Source organism: Bactrocera neohumeralis, chromosome 4 (genome assembly GCF_024586455.1).
Source record: "Bactrocera neohumeralis isolate Rockhampton chromosome 4, APGP_CSIRO_Bneo_wtdbg2-racon-allhic-juicebox.fasta_v2, whole genome shotgun sequence".
Lineage (NCBI taxonomy): Eukaryota > Metazoa > Arthropoda > Insecta > Diptera > Tephritidae > Bactrocera > Bactrocera neohumeralis.
This window is the reverse complement of record NC_065921.1, coordinates 9,855,366-9,873,275: the sequence shown is the minus strand read 5'-3', so window position 1 is coordinate 9,873,275 and position 17,910 is coordinate 9,855,366. Positions and strand designations below refer to the sequence as shown.

At 33.5% G+C, this 17,910-nt stretch overlaps 2 protein-coding genes across 3 annotated transcripts in view; both read left to right on the top strand.

Moving 5' to 3' along the window:
- Positions 1–17,910, top strand: part of LOC126754776 (sialin) — a 441,635-nt gene that overhangs the window by 173,382 nt on the left and 250,343 nt on the right. The gene's annotated exons all lie outside the window — the stretch shown is intronic.
- LOC126754770 (protein transport protein Sec24A) lies at positions 3,579–17,018 on the top strand. Of its 2 annotated transcripts, none has more exons than XM_050466873.1 (15): positions 3,579–3,857; positions 7,167–7,940; positions 8,006–8,889; positions 8,955–9,057; positions 10,182–10,308; positions 10,377–10,486; positions 10,550–10,781; positions 10,855–11,012; positions 11,427–11,652; positions 11,823–12,076; positions 12,145–12,513; positions 12,615–12,826; positions 12,895–12,992; positions 13,090–13,228; positions 15,469–17,018. In XM_050466873.1, the coding sequence occupies exons 2-15, from the start codon at positions 7,200–7,202 to the stop codon at positions 15,578–15,580; spliced, it is 3,765 nt and encodes a 1,254-aa protein (XP_050322830.1). In that variant the 5' UTR covers positions 3,579–3,857; positions 7,167–7,199; the 3' UTR covers positions 15,581–17,018. The 2 variants fall into 2 exon arrangements, with proteins under 2 accessions (XP_050322830.1, XP_050322831.1); XM_050466874.1 differs by lacking the exon at positions 3,579–3,857 and adding an exon at positions 4,659–4,722.

Below are 17,910 nucleotides of genomic sequence, written 5' to 3'. Positions count from 1 at the left end.
AACACACAATTATATATGCATAGAAGTGCTGATATTCAAGAATATATGTTTCGGCACTATGCAGTAAGCACGTGTGAAGTAGATTTGCAAAGATTTCGTAGCGAACGATTAAGCATTTTAGCATTTTACGCGTATTTTTTAGTGTTGTGACCATTTACTTACATACATACGTACATATAGACACTTATATATACATATATACTCACAGAAATGTATAAATGCGAAGTTATAAATGTGTCGGCGGTAAAAATGCGTATAGGAGAAATTTATAAGGCACTATTTTGCATTACTTTTTTGTTTTGAATACACTTTTTTTATATTTTTTTCTTTAATGATGTTTTTATAATTTTTTTAAATGTTTTTTATAATTTTTTCTACATTTTTTTATTTTTTTTAATTTTTTTTTTAATTTTTTTAATAATTTTTTTTATAATTTTTTTTTAATTTTTTTTTTATAATTTTTTTTTAAATTTTTTTTATAATTTTTTTGGCTTGCTAAAAATGGTAGGTATTGTATGGAGTACGATATACAAAAAATGTGCAGAAAAAATTTTGTATTGATTGGATTATTCGTCTCCGGGTAATCACTCAACCAAATTCGAATAATGTGCTTTTTTGAGAAAAACGCGTTTAAAGGTAAACTGATGACACTTCTTGAACTTAGCGGCTATAATTTAGAAAGCCGTAACTCAAAATATATTTCGGATATCGATTTAAAATTTTAGTATGTTATTTTTAAAGGTACAACTTATGGAACTATGAATATAAAGTTTTTTATTTTTTATTTATTTTTATTTTTTTATTATATTTAATTTTTTTTTATTTTATTTTATTTATTTTTTTTTCTATTTATTTATTATTATTTTTTTTTATTTTTTTTTATTTTTTTTTATTTTTTTTTATTTTTTTTTTAATTTCAAACTAGTTATACCCCTTAATATAGGTACTTATTTGCGTAACAAATTTCGAGGCTTACTTTTCAATTTTTCTGAAATAGTTAACATTCTTTGCCAACGCCAATTTCTTGACACTCGTCCACACCAAACTTTTGGTTTCCACCTGTACGCATGTGCTCGCATAATACATACATTTTACATAATACAAATAGATGGCACAAAAATATGAAATATACCGTCATCTGCACCAATACAAATTATTTTAAATAATCAACAGTATATTGTGAATTTTTTTAATATACACTCATCAATATATACATATATTGTATTATTAAAAAACTTAATGTCGCACATTAGTTTATAAGTAATAAGTATATAATAAAGTTGAGAGAGTCGTAGTGTCGCACATGCACTAGCGCTAGAACAACGATTTGCAGTCAGACTTGTAGTTTTTAGTAATTTAGTAATAACATATACAATATTAAACCGTTGTATGGTAATTTAGTAGTAGAAGAAAAAAGTCTCATAAAATTCAAACCTCAGTAAAATAAAAATTAATAATTTCTTTTAAGTCCAACAGTTTTGGTAAACTTAATTTGCATTTGCTGCCTTTCATTTACTTTTTCAATCAAAAGCCATTTCGTACACAATTAAATGCATTAAAAGCATGTAAACTCAATTTACCAAATAAAGAAATATTTTTTTTTAACTAAAATGGTTTCTGGCGTATACAAAGTCGAATTTTTTAATACCACTTTTTTTATTAAAAAATCATGAATCATAAATATATATTTTTTTATGTGCAAATTACATCTTTCACTATGCCAAAGGCTCTATTTTTGAAGACTACTATTTAATAATCTATGATATAAATTATATACACGGAATACTTGCATTTCTCTTCCTCATCAACGCTTCCTACTGCATGTATGTAATTATTATAAAAAGTATTTTGGAATTTATATTTATATATTTAATCTCCAAAGTAAACAAAATGCAAGTGCATTGGAGATGTTTGGTGTAGCACACATGTGAATACATAACAATATATTTATGGTTTCGCAAAGTATTTTATTTATTTTTAAATAAAACAAATAAATTATTTCTATTTTAAAAAGTTTATAAAAGCACAGTATGTATATAAGGTATGTTTACGTATATACATATATAATTACATACCTACATACATAAATCCTGGTTATTTACATAGTGAAGCAAACATCTTCTTAAAATGAAAGCTTTTTTATTCAATTATAAAACAATGTAACAAATATTAAAAAACACACACTGCACCCACAGCATTTTAAACAAAAACAATATAGTGAAAGTAAAGTAAATAGCATTTAATCAAGCAGCAACTGTATGAACGGTATTCAACTCCAATATTAAGAACAATCAGCACAATACGAAACATAAAACGGGTGTTAAAACAAAAACGTTTTCTAAGATCAAATTTTAATCATGCACAATATTGATTATTTAATGTTTTGCGCAAAAACTAATTTACTTGAACTAAATATATACATATGTGCATTTGTAGGTACACACATACATACTGATAAACATGCACGCAAGTTTATATATGAATTGAGTCAAATCAGCCACACAAAGTATTGTAATAAAATCGGTTAGCGGCATTTATACAATGTCATTATTTAATACATATATTGATAATTACATTTGAACATAAAAAATAAGAGATTCAAATAAAATTTGAAAATAATAATAATTTTAAGTGAAGAAATTATACATCATACATTCTTTCGAAAATAAACATAGTCTAAGCAATGAAACCTTGTTAAAACTGCTCTAACACCACAAAATAAATCACCAAGAAATTCAAAATCAATAAATCGATGATAGTAGAATATGTGTATTTTATTTACTATGGCTTTGATGAAAATATAAATGGTGGCTTTTTTCAATATTATTATATTTTGAAATTCGTCTACTTGTAATGTTGAGTTAAGAAATACTCTCAACTTTGGGCAACACCACAAAAAGTTGAAACCGCGAATGGGGATAATTGTAAGGCATACAAATGTCAGTCGCAACAACGTATTGAAAATTTTAATCAAGTAACTGGTCCGTTGGGTCCGTTGGGTCCGTTAATTCATGCTTACAAAGCTTTTACAATGAACTACTCACTGTATTAAGTAAACAATTATTAATAATGATCGCTATGTTGAATGTATGTGTGCCTCTTAATGGAAGACAAATTCTGTCCCATTGGCTAAAGTTGACCGCTTCTATGTGAATAACTTCTTGTAGTGGTTCAGTTGTCAATAGTATAAGATTAAGCTGAAAATTCAGTCCTTGATGGTTTTAAACGGTCTTTGTGCAGTGTGTAGCTTCTGGGCAATCGAAAAAAAAACTTTCCCTATCGGTTTATTTTTGCAGCATCCCTATTGAAAACCCCAGTATAACTGCTATCGACTGATAGATGTCGCTCAAAATCAGTTTAAGGTGATCGGTATTTTTTTGTCATTTTATCACAAATAAAACATATAAAACAAATAATGTAAATTTTTAATAACTAAATAAATAAAAATTCATATTTCATATAACTGTTGTACAAATAATTTGCTTATATTGCATATGTAATTTGTAAGCAATGTGGCATCACTAAAGGCCACGTCAAGTTTTGCTAAAAAATGTGTAGCCCAATTGTTTCTGCTGTTCGTATTGCATTATTTTTCGCTTTTGCTCGTCTTTGCAGTTCAATGAAAATTTGTCGGGCTAATTTTGTGGTGCCAATAAATTAAATTGGGGTTTAATTAACTCTATAAAATTAGATATATCTTTTAAACCGTGTGATTAAAAGCAAGATTTGCGTTAACAATTTCCTTGAAATAGTTATAATCAACGTGTGTGCGTGTTTGCTGAAATTTTTAGTTTCTTTGCTATTGCCCCCAAAGTTGGTGATAAAAATTTCGCTGAACAAAAGCAGCAAAGAAAAGTGTAAGTGCCTCGAAAAATTTGCAAAAGTATCATCGACTTATTATATGGTCAATAATTAGATATACTTTTAACATTAGTTAAATGTGCACGCTTTCTTAGTTTCGGAGATAATTTCAGATGTGCTGTGAAAATTCAATTGAAGAGTGTATTGAAGTGCACGTAATAATACAGATGTAGTCAATAATTACATATCGCAATTTAATACAACGCCCAAATGTACCCATGATGATTGGACATAGCGAACATTGACCCAAGTAACAAAGATTAAATTGACGTATCACATCGTCCTTTTTAAAAATCATATCGAAATTTCGGTATATAAACGCTTTCACATATACAAATTATTCTTATTGGAATGAAAATCTAACACTGGCGTTGCTCTCGTCCCTTCGATTTTGTGTGAACGTCTCTTCCACTCAGCTGGTTGCTGTAGTCGTCAGTAGTGGGCCATTTAATACGTACACGCGAAGAAAGGCGAAAACTTGTCTAAATTCATAGCTTTCTTTTGACTAGGTTTCGTGCTTTTCGCGTTAGTGATTTTGCATTTTTGCTTCTACATATTCGCCATTCGTCGCCACTGTGGGGTTAGTAAATCAACAATGGAGATGTGCAAGTTAACAGCAAACGTGCGCTAGATAGGATAGTAAAGTACACGCGGAAAGCAGCTGTCAAAACGTGCAATACGTCATTTAACCAATCGTTGCAACAGCTTCTCTGGAAGTATAGATAAGAGATTTCCCGAAATACGTCACAACTATGCTGTCGTCACTTCAGTAAAATACTCTCAACCGGTTGTGTATACATACCTTTACGATAAATTGGCACACGCATAATTTCTGCTTCTCATAATGTCTTAACTGATTGCGTAGGTATAGGTAGACACGTTCTTATCAAATTCAATATCATTTTGGTTTATCTTGATCAACATTTTTTAGTGAAATTTTTATTGTATGTACATATATATGTATGTACATTCGACGTGCCATAAATATTTCTCCGATGCAAAATAAACATAAACAATTTGAATTTGTTCCTTACACGTACAACTTACCGGATATTATCTTTCGAAAAAAAAAAATTCTTAACTTTACGTGACGAAATATGTGTTTTACAATTTAACGGTTTTGGATTCCGGAAGTAAAGTTTAACTTGTCTACATTTAATGAAATTGAAGGTATCGTAGCAAAAACAACAACAACAAAGAGAAATCGTCTGGCACATTTCTAATTGAAGGTCCAACGTTCAAAACTCGGTTAAACTTGTAAATGTGTGTATTACCAGTTGTCATGCGAATTAAAAGCTTTTATTTACAGATTTACGGACATATTTAATTATATGTAACTACTATGTGTAATACTGTGTATTGGCAGACGTATGTACATATATATTCTTACAACTGTATAAAAGTAAACAATTGCGTCGGTGGTCGCAATAGTGGAGGCATTTGTGCGTGACATGTCAACATTAAATTGGTGTGGCGCACCCTACTGATAACCCAAATTATAGAGTTAAAGTTTACATAGAACCATCTATAACATATTTACATGCCCGGACGATTTTTTTAATGACTAAAACGTTTTCATTGTAATGCATTTCGAAAATTTTTTCAAGCTACTGGCTCAAAGCAAATCCATAATTTTTCGAAATCAGCAGCGTTCCTAAAATAAAGAATATTTTCACTTAGAAATTAATTAATTTTACGAATAATTTTCCCATAAAGTTTCTAACAACTTCTCAATCGTTTAATTGATTCATATTGCGTGTAATTAAAAATGCAGGAAGGGATGTTTTGTGCATCGGAATGCAATACTTTGTATAAAGGAACAATTAAACGCTTTTGTTGAATTTTGCTTACTAATTCATGCAATATGAATATTTATGAATGTACATACGTTTATGTGTGTGGCTATTTGCTTTTCAACGATTTTCTTAATATTTAATTCCTTCATATTCATGTACGTTGATACATATATTAAAAACAAAACATACCTACATCCACCAACATATACAGACAAATTTGTCGATTTGTATTTACGGCGAAAACAACAAATCTTATAGTAAAATTTTTGGCTTAGATAATGGAAACAATGATGATTCGAAAATTATGTATGCATAACATATAAGCACTGCGGAAAGTATATTTTTATACCAGCTATTGCTGGGTTAAGGTCAAGGTTAAGACTCACTTTTTAATACGTAATCGTTTTTGACGACATGCTTTTTATAATTTATTTAATAATTGTTTTTCTACCTAACAGATAGCTTATATTTTATATTATTTTTTCATGTTTCATTTCCACTTATTCTTCGTGACTAAAATATGAATTACAATGTATAATGATTTGTTTAAGATAATGGGAAATTAAAATATGATATGTTATCTTGGAATTGCATAGACATAAAATATTAAAAAGTTGGAAGCGAATTACAATTAAAAGTGTACTTATTTGTATCTTTTAGAACAAATATCATAAAATTGGGTTGAATATTAAGTTTTAAACAGTATTAACCTTATCTTAAAATACACAATTATACGTTCATTCTATTCATTTTAAGTATATGTTAAAAATATGAAATTGTGCTGCTCGAAAAATAGAAAAATTTTTCGCGACAAATGTTTATCTGAATATTGATTGGCCAGTTTTTATGGCAGTAATATTTATCCAATCTGAACTATTTTTCGGACAAATTTTTATTAAATATAATAAATGATTTTGAAGAATGCTGTCGAGTTTTCAGTACTTTGTCGGATAAAAATCTGGTTTCTTCTGGTAACGTTGATCCCACTGCCATGTCAACGGAAAATTAGTCTTTTACTTACTATTTGCATTCAATACATTTATCCCTTTTTTTGCTAAATTAAATTTTTTTATCATAATCATAATACTAAAACATTGCTTTTTAAGTATTTTTGTCACTATGTAAATTGTTATAACAAAAACAAACCTTTATCAGTTTTTTAGAAATAATTTATATATCACTTTACTGGACCTTTTACTTAAACTTCCGCAAGGCCAATTAAAACATAGATAACCTTTACGTCTGCTTCTCGTGCAATTAAAGTTGGCATTTACTGTTTTTCGTACACTAAGATAAGAGTTGCGTTCGTATATATTGTATTCAATTATCTTTGATAACACTTTAAGTGTTTGAAAATTACTTAAAAATTTGTGCTGACAAACGCTGAGTTGTGATATCTAAGAAACCGGGCGTGAAAATTGGCGCGTGCTAATGGTTGATGCTGCTTGTTATATATATAGGTATATATATTATATTTCCTAATTACAATTTTTCGTCTCTCATCAACAGGTGTTTTCATTTCTATGAATTAAGCAAAGCTACATGAAAATGTCTGGCTATGCGAATACTAATTACGGCCCTCCGCCCATGGGGCAAACAAATTTGGTGAATGGCTTACCAGCCACACAACAGCAGCAGCAAACAGCCCAAGGAGTTGCCGGCGCACCACCATCACCATTCTCTGCAAACCATCAACAGCAAATTCAGCAGCAACAACAACAAATACTTCAACAGAAACAACCACAACAACAGCAATTATTGTCGCAGCCGGTTCCAACATTGCAAAGTAATATGAGTAAATTTTTGCCACCAACGTCAAATTCAGCGTCATCAGCAGCACTTAATGGACCAACGAGACCACCATCAGCAACAGCGCAAGCAGCAGCTAGTAATTTGCCGCCACATATGCGACCGCCTGGCATGAATGGCCCACAGGGAGCTATGCCCTTGACCAATGGTGGAGGCGGTAGCGGTGATTTGAGTACGAACTCGTCGCGCACAGCATCACCTTCACTGGCGCAGCAAGCACAGTTTGGCGGCTATAACGCCAAACCGCCACTCAGTCAAGCGCCTAGTGGCAATGTGACTGCAAGTAATCCACAATACTCGTCAGCAAGCGCTACAGCTTTGTCGGGCAGTATGCAAAACTTAAGTATTAATCGCACCAATGGCGCAGCGCCGGCGAACATGCCACCTCCAACGAATATGCAGCAACAACTTCAACCGTCGTTACCGCCAAATCAGACGCAGCAACAGCAAACGCCGTTCCCAAGCAATTACCAGGTGCGCAGAAATTATTTACTTACTTTATTCATATTTTATAAATATTATTCTAAATATTTATATAGGCCAATTTCCGTACGAATGCCATGAATGCACCCACACCTTTGTCAGCGCAGCCACCAACTTCGCAAGCTAACGTTCCGCCACCGCACTCGACTGCCCCTTATGCTGGCGGCAAACCCTTGCAGCCGCCAACACCATACACGAATACATCGTTCAGCCAAACAACACCAACGCAAACTTTGAACTCTACAGCGGGTGCACAGCCACAGCCACCAACGTCGCAACTACCAGCCAGCAGTGCGGCTATGTTCGGAACATCGCGTTCGCAGCCTATTTTGGCAAATGCGCCACCAAGTGCACATCCACAGCCGCCACAGGCAGCGACTCTTACGAATGCCAATTACGCGCCAAGCACTGCAATTGGTGGCATGCAGTCACCACTACCGCCCACAAGTGCTGCCGCAACAGCGCTGCAACAAAATCAGTTGAATAACAATACCCAACAACAAACGTCGACTTTACGAAAACCGATGTATCCTTCTGGACCGCCACCAACGCTAGCGACTACACCGCAACAGCAGCCACAACAGCCCTATGCGCCAGTGTATCAGCCACAGCCGGGTCTATTCAATGGACAGCCTAGCACTGCACCATTACAATATCAATCACAGCCTTATATGCAGCAACCGCAGCCAGTGCATCAGCAGCAATTCCCTCAGCCCCAACAACAGCACCATCAGCAGCAGCAACAACAAAACTTTCCTATACCAAGCGGTGGCGCATATAATCAGCAAATGAGTGTCACACAGGCGGGTTTCAGTCGGCTATGGGGTCAAGATACAATTGATTTAACGCAAAATCGTCATATTTTGTCGCCTGCCACTGTAACACCTCCCCGCATTGTACTCAACAATCAATTCCACGAATCGATTAATTGCAATCCAAAGTAAGTTCGTTACATGGTAAAGTGGTAATGAAGAAAATTGTTAATTTATTTTATTTTTCACACAGCATAATGCGTAGTACTATTGCCAAAATACCAGAAAGCAATGCCTTGCTACAAAAGTCTCGTTTGCCATTGGGCATTTTGATACATCCATTCCGTGATATTAATGTAAGTAAATGGAAAATAATTTAATGCTTGCCTTGTTCGAGTTTAAGTAACGGTATTTTGTAAAACTACTAAAATGGCCTTAAAATAGAATTACCGATCTCTAAAAATAAATTAAATCAGTTAATAAACCCTATAATAATGGAGTAACAGTAAATTTATCATAGTTGTATCGAAATAGTCTGGTATAGAATAGAGCTAGCACCAATATTATGAAATTATATGGAGAAATGTTAAAGCATAATAGTGTATGAAAAGATTTTTATCTACATTTTGATAGGTCAGTTTCACAGCTATATGCTATAATTTTCTGATCTGAACAATATGCTCGGAGATTGTAGGATTAACTTGCACTATAATCTATGCTGAATTTCGTGAAGATATCTTGTCAAATAAAAAAGTTTTCCATACAAGCACTAGATTTTGATCGATCAGTTCGTATGGGAACTATAAGCAATAGTTGCCCGATTCTAACAATATCTGTTTGGATTGTAGCCTTGCCTTGGACAATAATATGTGCCAAATTTTGTGAAGATATCTTGTCAAATAAAAAACTTTTCCATACTAGGACTAGATTTCGATCTATCAGTTTGTATGGCAACTATAAGCTATAGTAGTTCGATCCGACCCATTTCTTCGGAGATTGTCATAGACAATGTTCCATGCCAAATCTCGTGAAGATATATTGTCTAACAAAAAGTTATCCATACAAGAACTTCATTTTCATTGTTCAGTATATACACACAAGTGAAATCTACTCAGCTCATCACGATGATAATTTATATAGTACTATATGTAAATATTTTATAGGGCTTCCGACGTTAGTTGTTGTTGTTGTAGCGGCAGAATTCTGCCGAGTTGACAGTCCTTGGCCGGACGGCTCTACTGTCGGGGCAACGTCCTACTGTCGTGGCCAATTTCTGACGTTTCTTCTGGGTGTTACACACGTCGTATCAAACTTATTATACCCTGTTCAGAGTATAAAAATAATAATAGTTAATTTAGAACTCTAGTTTCCCCTTCATGCTATTTTAATTTGTTAATATTTTTTAATTTTTTTATCTCTATTTATGAAATTCAAATTCGCTACTTAGCGCTATATAAACAACATGTATTTTCATTTGCAGAGTTTACCAGTAATTCAGTGTCCCAACATTGTGCGCTGTCGTTTGTGTCGCACGTACATAAATCCCTTTGTATATTTCGTCGACAGTAAAATGTGGAAATGTAATCTTTGCTATCGGGTCAATGAATGTAAGTGCCCATTATTCACGAATGCCGTTATTCAAAGTTAATTATTGCATTATTTAACATCATTTTAGTGCCCGAAGATTTTCAATATGATCCAGCAACGAAAACATATGGTGATGTAATGCGTCGTCCGGAAGTGCGTTCGAGCACTATTGAATTTATTGCGCCTTCTGAGTATATGGTGAGCAATAATTGCTTCAAATTATATGCCTTCTTCAATCTTATTATTGAACTAAACTTTTAGTTACGCCCACCGCAACCCGCCATCTATTTGTTCCTGTTCGATGTTTCCATTATTGCCCAACAAAGCGGTTATCTGGAGAATATTTGCGCCACACTGAGTAAGCATTTGGACGATATGCCGGGTGATGCACGCACACAAATCGGCTTTATTGCATACAACAGTCACGTGCATTTCTACAGCATGGCCGAGGGCTATAATCAGCCACACGAACTGACGTTGCTCGATATAGATGGTTAGTAATTGTTTTTTTTTCTTTTATTTTGGTGTTAAAATTTTAATTCATAAATGCATATTTTTAATTAAAGATCCATTTCTGCCGCGACCTGACAATCTGTTGGTCAATTTGAAGGAGTGCAAGGAATTAGTAAAAGATTTACTAACACAACTGCCTAAGCGTTTTGCCGACACACACGATCCGGGTTCAGCACTCGGCTCTGCTCTGCAGGTTGCTTATAAGCTGATGGTAAGTTTAGGTTGATAATATACCAAAGTGTAACATCTGTTTTTGGGAGTTAGCTAAACAAATGAGATATTGAAAAGCTTTATTGCTTTTTTTTCTTTTTATTTTTTATTTTTTACTAAAATGCAGAGTTTTTGAAAAAGTTGAATTTTGGGTTTCAGAGTTTTCAAATTTTACAGAAAAATATATTTTGGAAATTTTTAATATGGAACCTTGAAGACAATCCATTTATAACATCATTTTCGTTTCACTTCATTTTTCAACAAAAAACTTGAACCTGTATTAAAAAATAACGAAAATCATATTCAGAGTTTTGAATATTAAATTTGTTTGGTATATTCCTAGAGCCAACCCGCTCAATACATTGTAAGTTTATTATTCATTATGTTAAATTTTGTATTTTCTTACCTTCAATAGCAAGCATCGGGCGGTCGTGTGACTGTTTTCCAAACGTGCCTTCCTAATAAAGGACCCGGTTCGCTGGAACCGCGGGAAGATCCCAATAATCGATCCGCCAAGGATGTGGCTCATCTAAATCCAGCAACAGATTTCTATAAGCGCTTTGCCTTGGAATGTTCGGGCTACCAAATTGCAGTGGATTTGTTTTTACTGAATCAACAGTATAGTGATATGGCAACGATATGTAAGTAATGATTTCGATTAACTAGTTGGATTTTATTTTCTTGCATTTTACAAATTTAATGTGTTTTTTGTGATAACCTAAAAAAGGGCTTGTAATTAGACAATTATTGCTAACAAAATATAAAAAAAAACCGTTTATGAAGCAATCAATTCTTTCATCCACCTTTTCAGCGGGCATCAGCAAATATAGTGGCGGCTGCGTACATCACTTCCCGCTCTATCAGAAAACGAAGCCGCAAATTGTGGACTCAGTGAGGCAATGCTTCAAACGCTATCTGGTGCGCAAGATAGGCTTTGAAGCAGTGATGCGTATACGCTGTACGCGTGGCCTACAGGTGCACACATTCCATGGCAATTTCTTCGTACGTTCAACCGATTTACTTTCATTGCCGAATGTCAATCCAGATGCCGGCTATGGCATGCAGGTTAGTTACCTTTAACTTACCTACATACTTTACATATTTTTGAGTTTATTTGTATGTTACACGTTCAGATTTCGTACGAGGAGTCGTTGAGTGAAGCGAAAACGGTCTGCTTCCAAGCAGCGCTGCTGTACACGAACAGTGAGGGTGAACGTCGCATACGTGTCCATACAATGTGCTTACCCGTAACCGGCTCACTGCCCGAAGTTATGCATGCCGCCGATACGGAAGCCATAATTGGTTTGCTTTCGAAAATGGCAGTTGATCGGTCGCTGACGTCGAATGTTGCCGATGCGCGCGAGGCATTCATCAACGCAACTGTAGATATATTTAATGCATTTAAAATTGCACAAAATCTACCCTCCGGCCAGAGTGGTCAATTGATTGCGCCGCGCAGTTTGGCACTGATGCCATTATATATATCGGCGTTACTCAAGCACGTAAGTGACACGTTGATTGAAGCGCAAGTCTGAATGTAAAGAATGTTTTGTTTATACAAGTTGCTTTTGCTTTTCGCTTCCTTATTTTTATATTTGCACAGCCGGCTTTCCGCGTCGGCACCAGCACCCGTCTAGATGATCGCGTATATGCGATGGATTGCATGAAAACTTTGCCATTGGATCAGTTGATGAAATTCATTTATCCAGAATTTTATTTAATCGACGCACTGTTCTATCCGAATGCGAATGCTTTAGAAGATGACGAGGAGGAAGATTTACCGGAATTGCCGCGTTTGCAGCTATCGGCTGAATTGTAAGTGCACACAAACACACCGACATTATAAACCGCATTACTATATATTTTTGTTTACATTTTCACAGCTTGGATTCGCGTTCAATATTTTTGTTGGATTGCGGTAATCTAATTATCATCTATGTTGGCCTTAACGTGCCCGTCAATGTGCTGGAAGGTGTATTTGGTATGTTTTGCGTTTACTTATATCTGATTTCTTATCAATTCTCATTTTATTGTGTTTACTTGTGTGATTAACTTTGATTCTTAATTATATTTAATAGGTGTTAAAGCTACCGCAGAATTGCCCGACTATTTGTATGGCTTGCCGAATGTGACTAGTCCGGCCAACGATATATTAAAACGATTTATATTGCGTCTGAATGATGACAAACCGTATCCGCCAATGGTACAGATTATAAGGTAAGCTGCTTATTACTTTTTGTGATTAAATTGAAGTCTATGCGAAATTTGTTGCTGTAAATAGAAGGTTACCAGCAATACAGATAATTAGTTATTATAACAATTTTAACATCGTTTGCAAACAATTTTGTTGAATACATACAGTTGGGTTGAATATTATAATTTATAACGACAAATATAACTTTTTACGTCCTCGTTTGGTATCAAAACATGGGGCCAATGCAACTCAATCTATAGTACGATACGAAGTGACTAAATAAGTGCAATTATGCCTTATCTGATCAAATTTGACTCGAAGTTAACTAACGCCGAAATTCGCGCTTTTTTAAGGTTTTCCTTCGTTAAAGGCAAATCCGCTAGAGGGGTATATTATGAAGTAGCCGTTTATCGATTATCGAACGAAACGGCGCATATTCGAACTAAATCCGATCACTGTACCACTTTTTATAAAGCCTTGAATAAAGAGCATAACAGCGAAATTTGACGAGCTCTGTAGCGCTTTATACATAGCCGCGAAATTCAAAAGACAAAAAGACGGAAGCAGATATTTTCCAACCTAATATAATCGTGGCTAAAGAATCATTAAAAATGTAGCAGAACTGTTTTGAAATTTTTATTTTATCGCGAACACGTGAATTTGAGTGGCACAAGCTTTCAGTGAATGTAGCAAAGTCATTGAAAACTTGCCTTATATCGACTCAACATATTTTGATTAATGTTTTGGTATGAAGCATGTCAATAGTATACTCGTAGCAAAGCACTTGAAACGTTTGCAAAAACGACTTCGAGTAGAGGTTGCAAAAAACAATCTTTACAACGTTCCCCTATATTTATCGAGATCATCAATACTGGTGACGAGACGTTGGTTTATGAATCGTTGAATCTGTCGAACAATCTAGCGAAGGGTGATGCTTATCGTTTTCTTTTATTTCGCTTCGTTCCACAGAATCGCATTCTAGCATGATCGTCACTGACTTTTTGGCTAGACACGAAAAGAGAGTTTTCGCTTAGCCACTGTATTCGCCAGATTTCGCTCCCTGTAACTTTTTTATGTTTTTGAAACTGAATAATCCATTTCAAGAAATATGCTATCAGCCCATTGAAGTCATTAAAAGTCATTCGGGTCAAATTTGATCAAATGGTATTCTGCTTACTTATGAGCAGTGTAGTCCAGTTTTCCGAACTGGGATATTTATTCGGCCCAAGACTGTCGACTAGGCTGTCAAAATAGCAATAGCCACCTGAAAGCAATCCCCTTGGCACCAATACACTTGTGCGATAAACTTTACAAAGATTCAATGCAGTATGCGACGGTGCATTTTCATGGGGCTAAAATCTAGAGTTAACCGCCCATAATTAAGTCATCTTTTTATGAATAGCTTCGTGCAAAGGGCGCATAACACTCAAATAGTATTCCTTGTTGACAGTTTGGTCGGTCGGAAAGAATTCAGAGTGCACCACACCTCGAAAATCGAAAAAAACTGTCAATATAACCTTGATTTTTGACCTGTTTTGACATGGTTTTAGCCATGTCCGTCAGTCCGACTGTTCTTCTGTCTGTAAATACGTGAACTAGTCTCTCAGTTTTTGAGATATCGATTTCTATTTTTGAGATTTCTCACCAAGAAGCCGCTAATTTGTCGGAACGGCCGCTATCGGACCACTATAGCATATAGCAATCATTTAAACCGAACAATCGGAATCAAGAGCTTGTAGGGAAAATTACTTCATTTGAAGAGTTATCTTCACGAAATTCGGCATGGGTTGTTGTATAAGACAATAATGCAATCTTCGAAGAATTTTTTTCAGATCGTATCGCTATAGCATATCGCTGATATACAAACGTAACGATCTACATCAAGTTCTTGTATATAAAACTTTTTTTATTTTACCCGATGTACCGATGATTGTGAAATATATGTAGCATATAGCTGACATTTAACTAACCCATTGCAATCAACATAACGGTATTTTTGTAGCCTTATATACTATTAAGTGCAACTGGGAAGGGTATAGCTTCTGTGCAGCCGAAATTACCATTTTTCTTCCGTTCCCATGACAGTCAGGTCTACGTAACCGCAACGGAACCGGATTTTTTATCCGGACTGTTAATACGACAAAATTCTGCCTCTATAACAACAAAAAATTTATTTTTATTCTTTTTAAATTAAAACATATTTTCCTACACATTTTCTATTATGTCATCAAAACTTAATTTGCTTTTTTTCTTATCATTCCAGGGATACAAGTACGGCCAAGCCACAGTTTATTGAGAAATTAGTCGATGATCGTAGTGAATCTAGTTTATCGTATTATGAATTTTTGCAACATATACGGACTCAGGTTAAATAGTATATTATAAGTGGAAATTAAACGGATTAATTGATTACCATATACATGCATACATAGATACAATAATTTAAAGAAATTAGCCACAAATGATGAAAGGAAGATAACAAATACAAAAAGCGATTTCTTATCTTACATGTAAAAGCGTAAAAGCGCATGAATGTAATCAATTACTTATAAATATAAATATATTATACATATAAACAAACAATAAATTCGCTAAACAATTAACTACTTACTACCTATTATGTGGTTGATTGATATACGAATAAGGAATTTACAGTTATAAGTACGCATATGATCCACAAGCAAATACGAAAATAAATAATTACAATTAACTTTAGATTATAAACGAAAAAAGAGAAAACTAACAATATACCTAAATATACATATATATACATATATATAATATATCTTAAACAACTTAGAAAGCAAGAAATCGTACTAAAAATGTGTAGTCTATAAGCACGGAGAAGCGAAGAGTAAACGACGCCTTTGCATAGCGTAAACAGCAAACAGCAACAATTGAAATAAAAATATATTAGTTACAAACTTAAAACAACGCAGCGGAGTAGAACGCCTCGTAACTACAACGGGGTTTTTAATATACATACTTACAAACAAATATACAGAAATGCGATTTCAAAAAGCGTGTTCAAAACACAACCGGCATATCGCCAGAGCAAATTAGCTGAAAACGTGAACGAAATTCAACTTTGTTTGTTGCGTGCCTAAGTAGCGAAGTAGCGAAGAGATCAATAATAAACAGCTGTGGTACTATGCGAATACATATATTTGTAACACCTTATTTCCCGTTGCATTGTTCAAAGTTAAATAGATAATCTTTCCGATAAAGTTGTGTAGTGCGAGAGCGAGGGGAAGATGGCATAAGTCTCATTCATATTGATGAGCACTAACGCAGCATGTGGGGCGCATTTGACTGATGAAGGCAATATTATAGAAACAAACGAATGCATAATTAAGTAGACGAGATAACGATGTTAAAATATTGAGTAAAAAGTAAAAAGTGTGAAACATTCTAGCCAGCAGCTGCTGCAGTACGCGTATATAGCAATGCAATTGTGTTATTGTCTGTACATAGGGAATTAATAAATAATAAAATAATAATAAATTATAAACATTTTAATGCCTAAGTAAGTTTCCAATTCCACATGCATTCTTCTTTTATTTTTATTATTTTTTGTTTGTTTTGTAATTTAAAATTTTAAAACTTTCGTGCTTCGTGTTTGATATGAAAGCGTGCGTTTTAATTTTTATTGTTTTTGTTGTCACTTTTTTTTAATAACTTAAATAAATGCTTTGGTTTTATGAAAGGTGTGGTGACTACAACGAAAGCTTCATTGTTTTAATTTATTTAAAAAAAATATATATTAAATGTATTTAATAATCGGAAAATAAAACATAATATTTAGAAACAAAATTACGTTTGTTGTGCGATTTGAAATTTATTTAGAGCGCATATTTATTTTTTCTTTATATACATTTTTTTTGTTTGTTAAGAATTGTGAAAAGTAACGAAATTTGTTACGGGAATTGCGATAAATAAGGAATATATGGCATGGAAATGTGGTAGCTGATATAAGAAATTAGGTTAAGCAGGAAATTTATAAATGAATAGTTATTATTTAGTATGTTTTCTTAGTTGCTTATTGAAATTGGTTAGCATATAGGAGTATTGTATACAATGTATGTATATACATAAATATCGTCACCTAAAATGCAAAACAACGTATCGTCAAAAAATCGATTGAGTTTTTTATTGCTTGCTATTCGCTACATCATATTACATATATTTAGCATTAAATTTCCAGCTTCCGCTGTCAGATATAAGCATTTTATAACCAAAACTCAAATTTTGTTCCAATATGAGCGGTTTAGGTGACGATATTTATATTAGGGTTATTTTCAAAGTTGAGTTATTTTTTTTCAAACGCCAACTGAAGTTTTTCCCTTATCTGGTTTTGCGCATAAAGAATTGATCCAATGTAACCAAAAAAAGTTCTTTATTTTCCATATGTACATTAAAAATAATGCTTTTTTAATTCATATTTCTGGTTTTCCCATGATATGTAACAAGGACATTTTATGTTTTGCATTAAATAAGTGAGCAGCTTAACAATATGGTATTTTATTAAAAAAAATCGCTCTACAAAAAAAGTTATTATAAATTTTTTTTTATAAAACACACCTTCAAAAGTTATATGCAGTTAAAATTATACATCCAGTGTTTTGAGCATACAGGTGATTTATACACTTTGTGTTGCTCATACGACATGGTGTACTATGTGAATAGATAATATTTGATGCATAAC

What these genes read in the sequence shown, in the direction of transcription:
- LOC126754770 (XM_050466873.1), top strand. Translation starts at nt 7,200, where the DNA reads ATGAAAATGTCTGGCTATGCGAATACTAATTACGGCCCTCCGCCCATG. An exon ending in CGTTCCCAAGCAATTACCAG is followed by an intron (nt 7,941 to 8,005) that starts GTGCGCAGAAAT and finishes ATATTTATATAG; the next exon opens with GCCAATTTCCGTACGAATGC. An exon ending in CCAATGGTACAGATTATAAG is followed by an intron (nt 13,229 to 15,468) that starts GTAAGCTGCTTA and finishes TTATCATTCCAG; the next exon opens with GGATACAAGTACGGCCAAGC.